The 20409-nt window shown below is 38.1% G+C and overlaps 1 protein-coding gene across 1 annotated transcript in view; it reads right to left on the bottom strand.

The window, feature by feature from the left end:
* Positions 1-16331, bottom strand: part of man2a1 (mannosidase, alpha, class 2A, member 1) — a 34805-nt gene extending 18474 nt beyond the window's left edge. The window contains exons 1-6 of the mRNA XM_072672681.1: positions 15902-16331; positions 14069-14329; positions 12453-12597; positions 7983-8154; positions 5854-5981; positions 681-854 (exon numbers count right to left, since the gene is read on the bottom strand). Of these exons, the coding sequence (XP_072528782.1) occupies positions 681-854; positions 5854-5981; positions 7983-8154; positions 12453-12597; positions 14069-14329; positions 15902-16036 (1015 nt within the window). The 5' untranslated portion in view covers positions 16037-16331. The remainder of the gene's footprint in view (positions 1-680; positions 855-5853; positions 5982-7982; positions 8155-12452; positions 12598-14068; positions 14330-15901) is intronic.
* Positions 16332-20409: the final 4078 nt, after the last annotated feature.

A 20409-nucleotide genomic window follows, 5' to 3' on the forward strand; every position in this document is an offset into this window, starting at 1 on the left:
ACAACAAGAACAACAAGTCTGTTTAAACAATTGAGTCGGTTTTAAAAGGTGTTCCACAAGGCTCAGTCCCGGGGCCTATTCTGTCCACAATCTATCATTTCCTGTGTTTAAGTTGAGTTTTAAACTGTAACAAAAGTAACATTTGTTTTATGTGTTTATTATTATTATTATTATTATTCTGTACTGTAAAGATAAAGATCTATTTTATGTATTTTATTTGTATTTTACCAATCAAAGTTTGAATAGAGGTTGAATTAATTAATTAATTAATTAATTAATTAATTAATTAAAGAATGAAGGACTGAATACAATTAGTAGGCTGACAGTCTTCACCAACAAGGAATACTACAAATAGTAATGCAGTTTAAACTGAGGATTTCTAGACCTTTTGTAGTATTTCATCCTAAAGAGTGTTTCCTTAATAGGATTTTAAAAATAAATAATAATAATAATAATAATAATAAACTAAATCCCTGACTGGACTGATTAAGAACACAGTGGTTTTAGTCCATTTTAGTCCAGTCCCGATTTAATCTTCTACATTATATTTGAAAAATGATTTTGTCTGATTATGTTCAAAGAGAAATTATTATATAACTTAATAATTCAAGGCTTTCCCTCTAATAACAGTTACAAAGTGAAACCTTAGTGACCCTATACTGAAGTTGTACCAAACTCACCCCAATTCTGTCTCCAAAAGAACTCCAGCGTCTTCTGGCTGGAAAAATGCTTCTTAATAGAGTAGTGCACTCTCTGGATGAGCATGTTGGATAGGCCAGCCTGCTTCAGGAGGTAGGCCTGAGTGGAAGAGTGGCCAAATGGGTCCACAGCCCAACCCGTCCTAGGCCTCACCCCTAGCAAAAAAGCAAAAGAGGAGGCAGAATTTAGACAGAACGCTGTCTAAAAATGTAACCTTATGAGACCCTGTGTCCTCATACAACGACATCACATTTTAGCTTCCCAGTACCCTTTACATTACTGTAACCCATAACCTGTAAACTGATGTGTTAAAATAAGGTCAGATTGAGCCAGTGTCTGTGCAATGGTGTTTACATAGCAGCAACATTTTTTTTTAAATTATTTATTTATTTTTAAATTCAGATTTTTTTTACGTAAGGAAATGATGAAGCCCTTTTTCCAGTCCTACTCCAACAGGATACATCAACACACATGATTCCTACAACACAGGAAACTGGAACTTTGGATTATGCCATCCCAAAACTTGCCATATTACAGCAGAAGTGCACATAAAAATGGCACTCGACAATAAAATGTTCTACTGTTAAAATGTTAGTTTATTTACAAGAGTCATTAAATATGATGATCTTTTCATACAGGGATTGTGGGCCAACATTAATGTAACCTTTCTACATACTACTACTAACAACAACAACAACAACAACAACAATATCCAATAGGAGCTTAGTACACCACATATTACATTTACTAACTGGCATGTTTGTGTTTTAGTTCATATTCTTTTTTAAGTGTCTTTACTTATATATATATATATATATATATATATATATATATATATATATATAAATAAATTACTTGCTTACTGTATCCTGTTGTAACATATAAAAATCAACACTATTATTCAGAACAAAGAGACACAATCCTCTGAACTCCAAAGAAACAGATCTATAGATATAAATGGGCAGAATACTTAGTTCTTCTCTTTGTTATAGTTTATAAAGTATCTGATCACTTTTAGCTGCAAGAAACAACCCAGTTGATTTATATCCTCCCCAGTTACTTTCTTTTAATACACTATTTAAAACGGTTCTAAAAAGACTTAATCAAACTACTGTTTACAAAGAGAAAATAGAAATGCACTGAACAATGAGGCATGGCTAACTCTTCTTGACTAGTATAGTACTGGTAAGTAAGGACACTGTCAACAATCCCTTTTTGAATGTTGTCAGAAACACACATCAAGGCATTCTGCCCACTTCTGCTACAACACATAACTATATTAATTGTGTTCAATCTAAATCAAGTCAAGTTTATTCTTAACATTTGGCAACTTTCACTATTTTGTAATATAATAATTGTGGTTAAAAGTATCTTTGACAGGCTATATGTGCAAGCTTCATTTGCAATTAATTCATTAAACTGTTTCTTTTATCCCAAATGCTCCAGTAATACTTGGCAGCTGCACCTCCACTGCTGATAGGTGATTAAATGCAAGTAAATGTATGAATAAAATTCCTGAACAGATCAAAGTTATAGGCGAGTTCTAAACCATGAAGTAATAAAAGGCACAAAAGGACAAAACAAGGAAAAACATGTTATAAAAATATCATTATCTCCCACTGAATGCTGGCACAAATCAAACCACCCCCACCCCCCCCGCATTGTAATCTCCTGTTCTCAGTAATGTGCTAGTACCATTCAATCAATATTGAATTTAGCCTGTAACTTGGCAAGAAACATGCCTCAGCAGTTTGCCTTGCTTCTGTCTGTCTGTTGAAATTAAACATTAAAAGGCAAACAGTGAGAGTAAATAATGAACATACTGAACTGGGAGATCAAAATTCCATTACAAATGTGTTCACTGAATTTAGAAACCAACCTAGATTATAGTATAACTAAAGTCTACAGGATTTTGTTTTCAGGTCCAGCAGAGCGGTGTTGTAAGGTACCCTTAGTGTTCCTAATGGTAACACTAATCCTGTGTTTATAATGCTTTATAAATTAATTGTAATCCTCTATAATTTCTGGAAACACCTTTACAATTGCTTACAGTGCATCCGGAAAGTATTCACAGCGCTTCACTTTTTCCACATTTTGTTAGGTTACAGCCTTATTCCAAATTGTATTAAATTAATCTCTTTCCTCAAAATTCTACACAAAATACCCCATTATGACCATGTGAAAAAAGTTTTCTTGAGAGTTCTGAAAATTTATTAAAAATAAAAAACTAAGAAATCACATTTACGTAAGTATTCACAGCCTTCGCCATGAAGCTCAAAATTGAGCTCAGGTGCATCCTGTTTCCACTGATCATCCTTGAGATGTTTCTACAGCTTAAATGGAGTCCCCCTGTGGTAAATCCAGTTGATTGGACATGATTTGGAAAGGCACACACCTGTCTATATAAGGTCCCACAGTTGACTGCATGTCAGAGCGCAAACACCAAGCATGAAGTCAAAGGAATTGTCTGTAGACCTCCGAGACAAAATAGTCTCGAGGCACAAATCTGGGGAAGGATACAGAAAAATTTCTGCAGCTTTGAAGGTCCCAATGAGCACAGTGGCCTCCATCATCCATAAATGGAAGAAGTTTGGAACCACCAGGACTCTTCCTAGAGCTGGCCGGCCATCTAAATTGAGCGATCGGGGGAGAAGGGCCTTGGTCAGGGAGGTGACCAAGAACCCGATGGTCACTCTGTCAGAGCTCCAGCGTTCCTCCGTGGAGAGAGGAGAACCTTGCAGAAGGACAACCATCTCTGCAGCAATCCACCAATCAGGCCTGTATGGCAGAGTGGCCAGGCGAAAGCCACTCCTTAGTAAAAGGCACAAGGCAGCCCGTCTGGAATTTGCCAAAAGGCACCTGAAGGACTCTCAGACCATGAGAAACAAAATTCTCTGGTCTGATGAGACAAAGATTGAACTCTTTGGTGTGAATGCCAGGCGTCATGTTTGGAGGAAACCAGGCACTGCTCATCACGAGGCCAATACCATCCCTACAGTCAAGCATGGTGGTGGCAGCATCATGCTATGGTGATGTTTTTCAGCAGCAGGAACTGCCAGACTAGTCAGGATAGAGGGAAAGATGAATGCAGCAATGTACAGAGACATCCTTGATGAAAATCTACTCCATAGCGCTCTTGACCTCAGACTGGGGCGACGGTTCATTTTTCAGCAGGACAACGATCCGAAGCACACAGCCAAGATCTCAAAGGAGTGGCTTCAGGACCACTCTGTGAATGTCCTGGAGTGGCCCAGCCAGAGCCCAGACTTGAATCCGATTGAACATCTCTGGAGAGATCTGAAAATGGCTGTGCACAGACGTCTCCCATCCAACCTGATGGAGCTTCAGAGGTACTGCAAAGAAGAATGGGCAAAACTGCCTAAAGAGAGGTGTGCCAAGCTTGTGGCATCATATTCAAAAAGACTTGAGGCTGTAGTTGCTGCCAAGGGTGGTTCTACAAAGTATTAAGCAAAGGCTGTGAATACTTATGTAAATATGATTTCTTTGTTTTTTAATTTTAATAAATTTTCAGAACTCTCAAGAAAACTTTTTTCACATGGTCATAATGGGGTATTTTGTGTAGAATTTTGAGGAAAGAGATTAATTTAATACAATTTGGAATAAGGCTGTAACCTAACAAAATGTGGAAAAAGTGAAGCGCTGTGAATACTTTCCGGATGCACTGTATAAGGAGAGTGAGAGAGCAAGAAGTAGTCTAAAAATAAGAACCCTTCAAACATTCAAGAACTTAACATCCAACTTGAGAAAATGGGGTAAGTGGATTTGACTAGTGGGGTGTGAAGGATTAAGCAGTTAACAGGTAATGTGGCAAACTAGTGAGCACTGAGTCTCATGCATGATGCTTATGTTAAAGGTTGATTTACTTTAATTAGTAATATTAATAGTGAACACTGAGAACAAATTAATCTTAGAATTTAGCAGTTTGTGAAGTTCACTTGTGCTTTTCATTTCATTCTATAGGCAGATCTGTTTTGCATTAAAATTTGAGCAGGCTTGTCTTTAGCTTAGCCCCTTTCAGACATAACCCAGCAACACAGAACATTTCTGGATATTACTCAGAGAAGCCGCATGTGTGAACGACAATGTCCGAGTCACTTGTAGTGGACATTATCCGGACTTTATCCTGTTGGCCCCCTAGTTCAAAGTCCAGGTAATGTCTCCCTGTGTGCACAGAGCAGGTTGTTTTTCAGAGAATTCACAGTCAGTGTGTTGGTGTTTCTCACTGGCTCGGAACCAAGACCCTATGCTATTTCCATGTGTACGTTTTACGTCATGCTGTACCTCCTGCACATACTGCACAGCTGCTACTTTACTAAACAAACAGAGACACAAACTGAATTACTAAAGTAGTGAAAAGATTTTATTTTATTTTAGATAATTTAAATAATGTAACTTTAATTTAACCATTTACTTAAAGTAACAATACTTTAGGTTATTTTTTGGGCTACTCTACTCTACCTCTGCATGTGGAGTATAAAATCGAATATTAATAAATAATATGATATACAGCACCTTTTACAAACTCAATAAGGCGCTAAAAAGGCATGTGGAATTCGAGGGGGAAGGGAAAAACACTAGGACATTGAAAAAGAAAAACTGTGGGCCATAAAGAAGGAAGTTTTAAGCTGAGCTTTAAAGGAAGATGGTGTGTATTTATTATACATGTATTCCAGTCATTGAAATATGATTTAATATTTGTTATGATTTCACCACTCAAGTCACCATGAAATTACCAATGTCTGTAATTGTGCTTCAGGCTAAATGATTTTAATACATTTTTTGTAACAAGTGTCTTGCTGCAATGAACTAGAACTTTTTACTTTATTCACTTGAATAAAATGAATGTTTCTTGCACTTAGTTTTCTTGGAGAGCACAACCTGCTTACAAGGGTTTTCCTGTCAAATTTGACAATATTATGCTAATTGTAAAGAACCATGTGCACATACCTGATTTACAAACTGTACAAAAACAGTATGTGTGTGCATACACACATTCTATTAACAAACAGGTTATGTTCCAAATATGAAATGGGAAGACACATTCTACTCAGAACTGGTTCATGTGAGTCTGGAAAAAAAAAAGTTCTAGAACACCAGTTTTCTAATTAAGCAACAAAAAATGGATTTACATACCCACATTTTTTTCCAACCATTGATGGCCCTCTATTAGCTGATCTATCAGTGCAAAGTAATGCGTGTTGGCTTCATCCGGCATAACCCAGCCTCCAGTGGCAATCTCCAGCTGGCCTCTTTCTATAAGTCTGCCACAGAGACACATTTCTCCTCATTATTTCATCAGTACTCGAGGGATAGTAGAAGTACACAATTCTTTACTTTGGCAAACATACAAGCACTCATTAAAAAAACTGGTGAAAGGCCAGTGTGTTATTGGTCTATTTGTTTATTAAAAGCACTGGAGACATTTCTAAAGACTGCAAAAATGGAAATAAGGCGTCTTTCAGTTTTTTTGGATTCCTAAGCAGAAGCAAAAACTAAACAAGAACACAACTCACATATACAGTGGAATAGCAAAGTATTCAGACCCATTTACTCATTGCACACTTTGTGTAGCAGACTTGTTTCTGAATGGATAGAATTCCCCTTGCCACAGGTGTTCAAAGGGCTTGAAGTCTGAAATTGACTGGGCCACTCAAGGACATTCAAAGACTTGCTCTGAAGCCACTCCAGTTGTATTGGCTGTCTGCTTCTGGTCATTGCTGTGCTGAAAGATTAACTGTCTCCTCAGTCGGAGTCTGCGTGCCCTCTAGAGAAGGCTTTTTTCAAGGAGGTTTCTGTATTTGGCTGCATTCCTCCATCCCTTAGTCGTCTTTTGTGCTAAGAAGCTTTCTTATAGCACGGCGCCACATCTCTGCAATCCACTCTTTCTCTTCTCACAGTATACTGCTGAAAGTCTAAGATCCTTGAGGAACTTTTGGAGATTATTTCGTTTGAAACTGTGGAGAAACCTCTTAAGGTGCTCTGAGGAACCTTCAAGAAAAGGTTTTTAGCTTTTACTCATTTAAATCTCTTTTTTTTCTGTTTTGTGTATGAATCTGGTTTTAGAGAAATATAGCCCTATTTGTAATACCACACTCGCTTTTCATTGATCAGTCCATATTTTTCAGAAATCTACAAGTCCCTTTAAGGTTCAATCCTTGGGCAGAGCATCGTAAATATATTGAATGTCTATCATAATAATATTGACTCAATATTTGATTGCAAACTGTACCTTGTTACTTTAAGGCTTTACAAGCAGAACTTTACATTTTACTTTTAGCTGCCACATATAATATATAATGATAATATAATAATCTTGCAGGTAAACTGATGCAAAAACCTAGTTTGCTGTATTAAAACGAAACATGCTTTCTGATTCACACATGGAAAAATACTGTTAAAGCAACACTGTCTATCCCAGATTATGATGATTTGTTTACAAATATCCACCAATACCATTATATTATTAGATTCTGTATATCACTCAGCTTCAAGATTCATTACTGGAGACCCCTACAATACCCAGCATTGTTTACTCTATAAAAAGGTTGGTTGCTCATCTCTGGCTGTGCGGAAACACACTGGCTTCTATTTGTTTACAAAGCACTCAGTGGTCATATGCCATCACACGTCACAACAATGCTCACAAAAAAAATGCTAATTACTATCAGCCTCGTGTCCCAGTGGCTGGATCACCCTTCAGGTGTCGAGTTTTTCTGAATTGGGATAATCTGCTTCTATCTACAGTGCTCCAGCAAGTCAACTTCATTTTGTACTTCGAACATCTCACCATCTCTAATCAGCTTTGTGCTTTATTATGTAATAGTTAAATTTTTATATGTTTTAAGTTCCTTTTACAACAGTTTCCTTATTGATTTAAATACAGATGTATTTATTTAGCTTTCTTATTAAGCTGGTGTAATCAGGAAGAAGTTATTTAGCAAATTTTATTTAAAAAAATGACTGTTCTTAAATTTTGTGTTTTCATTGAATCATGTATTGTTTTAATATCTGGCATTCCTTATTACAATTGCTGAGACTGACTTAAGATGGACTTAACAACATAATGAATTTGTTTGTGTCTTTTATGAACATCATTATAGGGCAATTCCTGCACTAAATTTGATTTCACACAAACATAATCATCTTTATGTGCCTTCTCCTATCCACCCACGAATAACCATTTGGAACTGATGTGCAATGGATTCATTCTACATATGTGAATAAATGGATAATCATTTTGCCATCATAGAAAGGTTACTTACTTCTTCACTGCATCCTTCTTCTGGCTGTCAATGTTGTCCCACCATTTAGAAAAGTAGGAGATCTCAGACCAAATCATTTTGCGGCGTACGTCTTCATGTAACTTCACCACCATGTTGTTTAAGATATGTTGTGTCTGGTCTCGGTAGTAGTCATCAAAAGTCTTCAGCCAGCCTGACCAGAGAAGGAATTTGAAGGAAAACTCTAGCATCAGTTTTTAGAACAGGGATTAAGCCTAGACTACACAACAATCTGAAGGGAGATTCTCCACTTCAATAAAAATGCAATGCAGGGTTTAACCTGGTCTGGACTCTTTTCTTTAATTTAAATACATTCAAAACTAGGAAAACTGACTGATCTACAACATCAACAACAAAAAATAAACAAAATGTTACTTTTCTGTGATTTCTTTACAATACAACATACATAATGTGTTAAACGACTCTCATACTTAATGAGAGCTGCTACTAGTAACTAAGAAGGGTTCCCTCAAGGTTCGATCCTTGGGCCAATTTCTATAGTAATGATATTGCCACTTTATTATGGATTGAAAGCTACACCTCTATTCTGATGACACCGTTCTGTGCAGTTGACTCCATCAGAGTAACAGTAACAAATTATAATGGTGGTGGTGATATACAGCAGTCCTTTTGATTTAACGAAAGTTTGCTGAAGGTATTGCATGGTATTTGATGGATGAGGATTTTAATCAGAAGTGATAGAATATTTCCTCTGGCTGACTGGTTTCTGCTGCAGTTTGAAACTATTCCTTTTCCTAAGACAAATTCTGATACAAATGTATCTGCTGTAGATCAGGTTACTGTACATGTCAGGAATTTGAGCAAGGAACAAAAGGGCCATGACTGAGAGTGCTCTCAGTGCTGTGAGTATGTGTGTGTATGCGCATCCACATGTGCAAGAATCACAGGCCTGTAACTCTAGAACTAACATGACCAGTTTAACTTGCAGGTGTATTTTCACTTGCCCTAAAACCATTAGCCAGGACTTCATGTGCACATTAATGTGGCCTCTTTATTTTTCTAAGCAAAGCATACACCGATCAGCCATATCATTAACACTACCTCCTTGTTTCAACACTCATTGTCCATTTTTATCAGCTCCACTCACCAAACAGGAGCACTTTGTAGTTCTAGCTATATTTACAGACTGTAGTCCATCTGTTTCTCTGCATACTCTGTTAGCCTCCTTTCACCCTGTTCTTCAAAGGGCAGGACCCCCACAGGACCACCACAGAGCAGCTATTATGTGGGTAGTGGGTCGTTCTCAGCAATGCAGTTACACTGATGTGGTGGTGTGTTGTGCTGGTACAAGTGCTTCAGACAGAACATTCAGCCAGCAGTGTCCTGTGGGCAGCGTCCTGTGAGCACTGATGAAGAAGTAGAGGATGACCAACACAAACTGTGCAGCAACAGATGAGCTTCTGTCTCTGACTTTAACACTTCTACCTAGTTGGCCCACCTTGTAGAGGTAAACAGAGTGTTTAAAAACTCCAGCAGCACTGCTGCTTCTGATCCACTCGAACCAGTGTGGCAGACACACCTACAAGCCACCACCATGTCAGCGTCACTGCAGTGCTGAGAATGATCCACCACCCAAATAACAGCTGCTCTGTGGTGGTCCTGTGGGGTCCAGACAATTGAAAAGAACAGGGTGCCGAGAAACAGACAGACTACAGTCTATAGGACTTATATAACTATAAAGTGTTCCTCTATGGTAAACTGAGCCAATACAGTGGAAAATGAGTGTAGAAACGAGGAGGTTGGGTTAATGCTTTGGTCAAATTGCAAACATTTAAAATCCAAAATGTTCAAAAACAATGTGCCTAAATCTCTAATCTATTGTCCTCCCGACAAAGTCACATAATTTGAAATACATTTGTAAGACAACCAGCTCAATCTCTTCTTTCTCTGCCCAGAACTTCCTTCCTTTTCTTCCACACATCACTGGATGTGTGAACTGCACTGGTCAGGTCACAACTGACCTTCTAGAAATGAACTTCCTGTTTTTGCAGAACTGAACTGGCTTGTTGTTCTGTGAAACCACAATAGTATGCTCTTCATAACAGAGCTCAGACTTAAAAAAAAAAAAAATAATAATAAGTGTGATTCCATAGAGAACCAAAACAGCCTTTCAGAGTAAAAGCTTGTCCACATAATATAACCAGTATATAAACCACTTTTACACCAATAAAATGTTTTTCACTATAACCAAATATCTGAGCCAGGAATCAGGAACCTTTGCTTTTAAGGATGTACTATAATACCTTAATGTAACGCCAGATGTTCAGTTTCATACACACTGCCTTCAAGTCACTTAAAAGTTGTCAAGCTTTATTAGGATTACAAATGATACTTATACAGCTTGTTCCAACCAGGCTTAAATGCAAATCAATAAGGTTAAATTTCAAAGTCAAATGAACTGAAAAAAAAATTTTGCTTGAATAAGCATTCAACCCCTTCAGCTAAGTAAGAGTAAGTTTCTGGCAGATTTGCTCCAGGTTGTTTAGGTTAGTAGGATAACACTAGTGAACCACAACTGTCAAATATTGCCAGATACTTGGTTGAGTCAAGATCTTACTTCGACAGAATGTTCACATTTTGGTTGTTCAATTTCCCCCTTTTTTTTTTTTAGACGCGTTTCTCCTGCATCTGGTTTTCTTTTTTTAAGCTGAACAGAGCAGGTTGTCTCAATATATCGCCCTATACCAAATATGGTCCCACCAGAGGGATTTGCAGTGGCTGGTCCCTGGTTAGCACGGCCCCACCGGCGGTTTTTGGAATGTTGGACGTAGAACGTTCAGCTCAAACGTGACGCAACACTCAGCTTTAGCTCCACTAGTTTATCTAACCTGCTTCCCCCAGCAAACAGCAGGTCTCTACAACACTGCTGAAACACAGCATGTTTCAAAGTTTGTGAGTCATACCGGTCACACACTTGCTCGTTTTGCGCTCCACATGCACGTTTAAATGACAAAGTGTAGCTAAATGCTGGTTAAACTCAAAGTTAAAAAGCTTCACTAATTCATAAAAATGGCTATAATAACAAGTAATGAATATTCATGGTTTGATTTCTTCGGCACAGTTACTGCCTGTTGATTCCCCACATCCTTCTATGGATGATGTACAGCTGATCTGCTGAGTGACGGTCACACTGTAAAAGTCCCCACTGCTTGTGCTAAACGAGCTCATTCTGTGCAGATCGTCAGACAGACAGAACTCACTCACAAAGGGCTAAACAATGCTCAGTCCCTACTGAGGAAGAGCATCCTGGAAACATGATGCTGCCACCCCCATACTTCACTTTTGGGATCATGTTTCCTGAATAAGGGGTATTGTTAGGTTTCTGCCACACAGTCTGTTGAATTGTGGCCAAACACCTCAATGTTGGTCCATCTAACCACAAACCTTCTAGTACATTCATGCTTTGATGCTTTTTGTATTAACATTTTTGTGGGGTTTTTTGCCACTCTCCCATACAACCCGGTCATACAGTTGTATGCATATTGATTGATCACTCCAATCAGCCACAAAACTCTCTAGCTTCTGCTAAGTAATGGTTGGCCTTTTGTGGCTTTCATCAAGTTCTCCTTGGTTTGACTGCCTTGTCCAAGAAGTGCCTGGGCACAATGATCAGATCAGATCACATCTCCACACAATTGACCCAACAGTACTCACTGTGATATTACTATTATTATTTTTTATCACATTTTTTAAATGCTCTTTGGTTTTAATTTGTACAAATTTTCTTCAGATTCACAGTTTGAACAATGATAGCTAAAATTTAGAATGTAGGTCTTTGGAGAAATGGAAGCAGATTTCAATTATAAGCCAATATCCTTAATAAGTGTAAACTCAGCAATAATTTATTAGTTTCTAAGATAAAAGAAAAATCACTTCTACTTAATAAAGTGTTTGATGGCTAGTATTAAAACATATGACATTTCTTATCCAGAGAAACAAAGAGTAATATGTTTTTTTTTTTTAATATATTAATTTTATCCGATTTTCTTCCATTTGTTCCCCAATTTAGACTGCCAATTACCCAACCCATATGTAAGAATAATCAGTTATAAAAGGGGCTAAAAACTTTTGCAGGTCTTTTATCATACAACATGATTATTACTCTTGCCGAACTGCGGTACCAATTTATGTAAATTAATGTATCTATCAACCTACTCTGTTTCCATACAGACCGTGCTTTTTAAAATGTAACCCCACTCCAAACCCCTCAGGACTTCCTAGCTCTGACACTGTAGGAGCAGAATGTGACTGTGATACTTAACCCCCACTGAACTGAAATGAAAGGTTAAAAAAAAAGATACAATGGCTTAGGGAGGGTGCCGGGTCAAAATTGAAATTTGAGTCCTTTGTGACGGCACCAAAACTCATTTTCATGGCCGTTTTCAGGTCTGTTCAACTGTGACTTACCAAGGTCGTTTTACAGAGACTTACCAGGGTCGTTATGTGAATGGGGAACAACCACCACGTGTAAAGGCTCATTGTCCCATTCGTTCTCCTCATATGTGATATCAAACCCTTGCTTCCACACACCACCATCAGGGTTATCAAACCTGAGCAGTTCATACACATCCAACATCTGAAATCAAAACCATAAATAATCAGTGGAACAGCTTTCATGGACACACGTGTCCGAACATCATGCAAGCACATTTGGGTCAAGCAGCAGCTTTAATCATAGCCCAGCTTGTTCTAATTACAAGAGAGATATGTCTGCCACAGGAAATTCAGAATATTGTGAAGATACCCTGTTCAAATGAGACCTGTGGTGGAAACATATGGATAAAAAGGTGTAAAAATAAATAAATTAAATTAAATTAAAAATAGAGAGGTGTGTGTGTGTGTGTGTGTGTGTGCACTGACAATCCAGGCCTTATGCGCAGGAAATCTTTTACAAATGTTATGCAAACATTATGGGCACCCTTGGCCAAATTACACATTTTGTTGTTTTCTAATGAAGAAGTAAATAACACACAAAACACCTAATGCACGTTAGTCTGTCTTTCACAACATTTTTGATGGGGATTAAAAAATAAATGAAAAAAAAGAAAAAAACTAAAGTTTTGCAAAAAGTGTTGCAAAAGCTTATTTTTCATTTGACACAGTGTTAAACCTTGATTAGCAACTCCAGCCTGAGGCACGTCACCAACTGTGGTGGTCAAGGTATGATCTGGAAGGCCAAGAAAACTTTCCCCTTATCCTCGTATGATGGCCAAGTAACAGCTCTAAGATGTTTTAGCTTTTAGCTTGAGCCAAGAGGGTAGTGCACTGTTCCACTGTGCAGCATTGCTTGCCTAAACAATCTTCATGAATGAGTCGTAAGAAGGAAGCACTGACGATATCCTCAATATGAAGCACTGGGGTTCTTTAGGGTTGAAGGGTTGAATGACGCTGTGCTGCTGCCATTAGCACTGGTAATATTGCACAGGTGGAGAAAAGCATGGATAGAAATGTCAAACCATCGGTTAAAAGGCTGAAGCTAAAAAGAGGATGGTGTTCTTAACAGGATAATGATCTGAAATTTACCTCAAAACCCACCATGGAATACCTGAAGAGACACAAACTGAAGCTTTTGGAATAGCTCTCACAGACCCCGGACTTAAATATCAGAAATTTGTGGATATATATGTTATATATATTATATAATATATATAAGGAATAAGCTGTGCAATGCTTCCCTACTTGCACATGTTTCTTCCTAGCTCTGAAACATTTCAAATGTGCAGTTACACAACCAGTAAATGCTGTTCTTTTCAAGCTTAATACATCTTATTTGGGATACAATATAAAAAAGTGCAACCTATAAAAAGTGGAACACTATAAAAACCAGGATTTATAGCCAGTTATCCAGTATTTAAGTCAGGGTTGGTACCGGTAGAAATGTAGATATTGGTATTGGAAATAAAAGTAATAATAAAAAATATAATTATAATAAATTATAATAATAATAATAATAATAATACATTCTTTAAAAATAACCGTTAAACTACAGAAAAACTCTTTAAAAACTCCTACTAGTATCGCAGTTTCAGTCTGGTTCTACATCATACCTGCACTGAATCTGAAGCCTTGGAATAGGTGCGAGCAGACAACTGGCAGTCCTCTGAGGGAATGGGCACCTTCAGTGGAGCAGAGGGTAGCCGGTCCACCAAACTCTCGCTTTGGTTTCCAGCTTCCAGAAAGTCTTTGCCACCCTTGACTGACTTCCTCAGGTTAATCACAGAATCCCTGATGTTGGCAATAATCTTGTTATTCTCTGAAAGCAGTCTTTCAAGGTGGTCTACTTTGTCCTGAAGCAAACCCAACTGCCCCTAAAGAAAAATTGGGGGAAGAAAAAAGTGATAGTGACTTTTTTGTTTCGTGTGTTTCTGTGTATTATAGAGCAAACCTGAAAGTACAAGTAAACAAAATAACTGTAATCACTGTAAAAAAACTATGGCTGGTAGATAAATAAATGTAGCGTATCATAAGAGCAGCCTAACTCAGGCTATACTTTCCCCACAAATACCGCTTTTTGCAACCTACTCTTTCGAACACGGTCACAGGACCCCCCAATATGGAAAACTGACAGGTGCTGACAATCAGAGTCCAGTAACTTAAGTTAGACATTGGATTTGTGTGCTCATCTCTTAAATGCAACATTTCCAACACGATTTAAAGGGAGCATCAGACGTGTTTCAGCTCTGAGCGCCTATTCAATGGGGCTCAATACTAGACAGCCAATCAAAATATAAGTTTAAATCCATATATTCGTCTTAAAGGCACAATAACAGAAACAGGCTGCGTCCCAATTGTACACTACTAATATTAAGGTATAGACCCTATACTATCTATATCTTCATAGTGCAGGTTTGGCAGATTAGAATACAAAATGTTAACATACTAACACGTTTTGTTTTTTTTTTCTAATAACTGCTCCACAAATGATTAGCTCCTCTCTTTCCGTTTCTCTCTGCATTGTGAGATAATGGTGTCTATCACACCCACACAAAAAAAACAACTGCTTCTGAGTACTTCTGAGCTCCAAAAAAAAAAAGTTAAGCAGTGCAGTGGCAGCGTTTTAGGCCCGGAGTGGCAATGACAGAGAGGCCATTCTCCCTGTTACAAGTCAGTGTAGCATCAACATGATCCTGAAAGTGCTGTTATAAAGGTAGACATGCTACATAATGTTCCATTAATTTTAGAGAAGTGTGTAAAAATATGTCCCTTATGTCTCAGAAGGGACGAAGAGGACTGAGAGTGAGTGCAAAAATAAATTATGACGTATAAAATGAATGATAAAAAAAATACACAAAATCTAAAAGAGAACCTAAAAATAGGAAACCTGGAGGATCTGGGCCCTTTGAAGACCTGTATCACAGTCTTATCTTTCTCCAGGATGTTAGATACTACGGACAGTTCAGAGAGTTCACTGATCAGGTACAAAGAGTAAAAAAAAGTCCAAAGAAATGAAGTTTATTGCTATTTATTATTTCGAGGCGACCAGTGTTGTCAAGACAGAAGTACTGAAGATGATGTCCTCAGAACTACCAGCAGGTAGGCCTTTTCCACAGTTTTCTGGAAGGGAGGCCATGATTGACAACTGTCAACAACTTCTTGTTCCCATGTGCTATTACTGCACATGTTATTCATCATTTTTAAATATTTACACAAATAATGAAGCAGATAAATAACTTTAACGTTGTAAGGTACACTGTTATATGATGCAAATGAAGTTGGAAAGAAAGTACATGCTGTGCAGGCAGGTTTTCACAGGCTGCAACAGCAAACCTAAGGAATCAATAGGGTTCAATAATGGGGGGGGGGTATGGAGGTCGCACAGTCCACACTAACGCGTTTACAGAGGTATTCTCACAGAAATGTGGAAGGAAGGAAACACTCACGTTCTGAAATCCTCCTCCATTGCTGGGGCTCTTCACATGGTCTAACTGCAGATGGTCCAACATGAGGTACAGTGAGAATACTACCACGCAGAACACGGCACTGCCACAAACTGTGAACTGTCTGCTGAGCTTCATTTCTCTGGGTTCTCTGGGTTCTCCGGGTTCTCTAGTGTAGCATCAGGAAAACGCCGCCAGTCAGTGATCATGCAGTCCTGAACAAGTTGAGCTTCTTAATGGTCATGAATGACACGATGAAAAATCCCAAGACGACTCTTCTAAATACTCGAGGAAGTGCTGACTAGTCTAAGCTCATAGCAGCCGTGCAAACTTAGGAAGAACATCTGCAAACAGAAGCGTGAGCTCGGCAGCCATAACCTGACTGAGCCTCTGCTTCCTCAAACTTTGAACGAGGCGGAAGAGTTTGTGTGATTCAGCAAATCGCGACGACTAATAGACTACACCACTGACAAGCCTGCCCCCGTCCTTCACTGCCCTACTGCTCTACTGCGCTACTTAACTGAGCAAGTGTTTCATGACGAGGATGAGAAAGTGCGCCGCCTACCGACAAAAACATCTCATGATAATTATGAACCCCTCAACTCAGCTCAGCTCAACAACCTAGCTCAACTCAGCTCAACTCAACTCAGCTCAACAACCTAGCTCAACAACTCAGCTCAACAAGTCAACTCAACTCAACTCAGCTCAGCTCAACAACCTAGCTCAACAACTCAACTCAACTCAGCTCAACAACTCAGCTCAACAACTCAACTCAACTCAACTCAACTCAACTCAGCTCAACAACTCAACTCAACTCAACTCAACTCAACTCAACTCAGCTCAACAACTCAACTCAACTCAGCTCAGCTCAGCTCAGCTCAGCTCAGCTCAACAACCTAGCTCAACAACTCAACTCAACTCAGCTCAGCTCAACAACCTAGCTCAACAACTCAACTCAGCTCAACTCAGCTCAACTCAGCTCAGCTCAACAACTCAGCTCAACAACTCAACTCAGCTCAACTCAGCTCAGCTCAACAACTCAGCTCAACAAGTCAACTCAACTCAGCTCAACTCAGCTCAGCTCAACAACTCAGCTCAACAAGTCAACTCAACTCAGCTCAGCTCAACTCAGCTCAGCTCAACAAGTCAACTCAGCTCAACTCAACTCAGCTCAACTCAGCTCAACTGAGCTCAACTCAGCTCAGCTCAACAAGTCAACTCAGTTCAACTCAGCTCAGCTCAACTCAACAACTTAGCTCAACAACTCAACTCAACAAGTCAACTCAGCACAACTCAGCTCAACAAGTCAACTCAACACAACTCAGCTCAACTCAGCTCAACTCAACTCAACTCAACTCAACTCAACTCAGCTCAACAAGTCAACTCAGCTCAACTCAACAACTCAACTCAGCTCAACAAGTCAACTCAGCTCAACTCAACTCAGCTCAACTCACCAACTCAGCTCAGCTCAACAAGTCAACTCAGCTCAACAAGTCAACTCAGCTCAACTCAACTCAGCTCAACTCACCAACTCAGCTCAGCTCAACAAGTCAACTCAGCTCAATTCAACTCAGCTCAACAAGTCAACTCAGCTCAGCTCAACTCAACAACTCAACTCAGCTCAACAAGTCAACTCAGCTCAACTCAACTCAGCTCAACTCACCAACTCAGCTCAGCTCAACAAGTCAACTCAGCTCAATTCAACTCAGCTCAACAAGTCAACTCAGCTCAGCTCAGCTCAACTCAACAAGTCAACTCAGCTCAGCTCAGCTCAACTCAACAACTCAGCTCAACTCAACAACTCAACTCAGCTCAACTCAACAACTCAGCTCAACTCAGCAAGTCAACTCAACTCAACAAGTCAAGTCAAGGTTTATTTGACATTCATGCATTGAAGTGCTTGTGGTAAAACACTGGTACATACTCTAAATATACTAAATATACAGCATTGCATATTTAAAAAATATATAAATATAATAATGTACACAAATATACTAAATATACAGCATTGCATATTTAAAAAATATATAAATATACTAATGTACACAAATATACTAGAAATACAGCATTGCATATTTAAAAAATATATAAATATACTAATGTACACAAATATACTAAAAATACAGCATTGCATATTTAAAAAATATATAAATATACTAATATACACAAATATACTAAATCTACAGAACTAAATATTATAAATATACATAAATATACTAAATATACAGCATAGCATATTCACAATATATAGAAAAGATGAGTTTATTCCAAGTATTATAGAGCTTTAATATTAGTCTATTCATTCAGAATGATCCATACAGTGTACAGAGCAGCTAATATAAAATGAAAAATGGACATAAATGCATATGGTTATGATTGGACAGCAGTGATGTTACCGGGTAGTGCAGAGAGAAGACTACGACTAAGTTGCAATGACGACGGGATAGATTATAGAATATGGTATAAAAAGAGCTGAGTATAACAGCACGGTGCTTATGGACATAAAAGGCATAACGTTCGCTTTTGTCTGTTGTATTTTTGCTTTCTGGAATTCATCCTTTCATTCTGCAGTTCTTTAGCTTCTGTGTTTTGACACATCTTCACAGCACAGGGTGTTGTTTCCCTCATAACTAACCTGCCTCATGCTGTTCTACTGGCTAAACTGGCAAAACTGGTAGAGGAGTCTGCTGAAGCTGCTTGTGTTTGCGCAGGCCGTCTACCTAAACTCTACCTAGTCAAACTCAGTCATGCCATAGAAGAAAAAATTAGATTTCTTAAAAATCAAGAGATGTGAGAGTGTGAAGAACGTCTTAAAGGCTTAAGGAACTTGTTGCAATTTAATGGTTCTTTACCCTCACACATCTCTTTTATCCAACCAATATCATCACCTTTTCTTACCATTACTAAATCATTACGTCTTAATGGGTTCATGATGTTTGTGGCAATAAAGTACAGTGGTAAAATATTATTTTTTATTACTTTTATGTACATGATGAAATAATGAAATAAATATATATTATAGTTGAACTATATATATATATATATATATATATATATATATATATATATATATATATATATATATATATATATTAGTTATGAACATTTTAGGTAATGGGCTGAATACTACAGCCATAGCAATTATATATAATATAATAATTATAATTTATATATAATAATACATAAATACATTATTATATAATATACAGTGCCCTCCACAATTATTGGCACCACTGATTATGATGTGTCAGAAACATAAAAAACATTTTATTGCAGAAGCATAATCTCACACTGAAAAGTGAAGAATGATGGAACCTTTAATTCAAGTGTATTAAAAATCCCTGACTAATAAATAATTATTTTTCATAAAATTGCCTGTTCCACAATTATTGGCACCCCTAACAATTTCTAGAAAATAAATGACATTTGTGTCATTCATACTGTAGTTTATAAAGTTGATCAGAGTATCTAGTATCTTTCATTATTAATTCATCACTTTCTGTTTCCCTGGGGTATAAATATGATGTGACACTGAGGCTTATTTCAACATGGGAAAGACAGGAGAACACACCATTGAAGGAAGGCACATGTGTGTCGCCCTTCATAAGTCAGGCAATGGCTACAAGAAACTGTCACTCGCCTGCACCTATCAAGAAGTTTATACAACTGAATCAGCGGCAGACAGGCCTGGATATTCGCACAGTGAGGAGGATGGTAAGAGAAGTAAAAAGTCCTCCAAAGCTCACTGTTAGAGACCTGCATCAAACAGTAGCATCTTAGAGTCACAAAGTCTCTATCTACATGCCAACAAGCTGCTCAAGAGGCAGGCATATAGAAAGCCTTTTTTTTTCACTTACAAGCATAAGCGTAAACGTCTGGAGTTCGCTAAGCGGTACTGGGACTTCAACTGGGACCCTGTGTTTTAGTCAGATGAGACCAAGATACAGCTTTTTGGCAACAAACACTCTAAGTGGGTCTGACATAACACAAAAGCACCTCATGCCCACTGTAAAGTATTGGGGAGAATCTGTGATGCTGTGGGCCTGTTTCTCTTCCTAAGGCCTGTGAACCTTGTAAGGATGCATGACATTTGAAATCTTTAAAGCCTCTGCCCGAAAGCTGAAGATGCGTCGTTCCTGGGTCTTTCAACAAGATAATCAACAAATCTACACAAAAATGATTCACCAGACACGAAATCAAGCTCCTACCATGGTCATCTCAGTTCCCAGACCTCAACCCAAATGAAAACCTGTGGGCTGAGCTGAAGAGGAGAGTGCATAGGAGAGGATCCAGGACTCTGGACGATTTTCTGTTTTCTCTTATCTTGTGAAATGTTGTAGGAGAAGATTAAGTGCTGTCTTGTTGGCAAAAGGGGGTTGTACAAAGTATTAACATCAGGGGTGCCAATAATTGTGGCACACATGATTTCACGGAAATCTTAATTTTTTCTTAATGTGGGATTATTTTTTAAATGCACATGAATTAAAGGTTGTTTTTTCTTTTTTTGTATA

This window comes from Salminus brasiliensis, chromosome 1, assembly GCF_030463535.1.
Source record: "Salminus brasiliensis chromosome 1, fSalBra1.hap2, whole genome shotgun sequence".
NCBI lineage: Eukaryota > Metazoa > Chordata > Actinopteri > Characiformes > Bryconidae > Salminus > Salminus brasiliensis.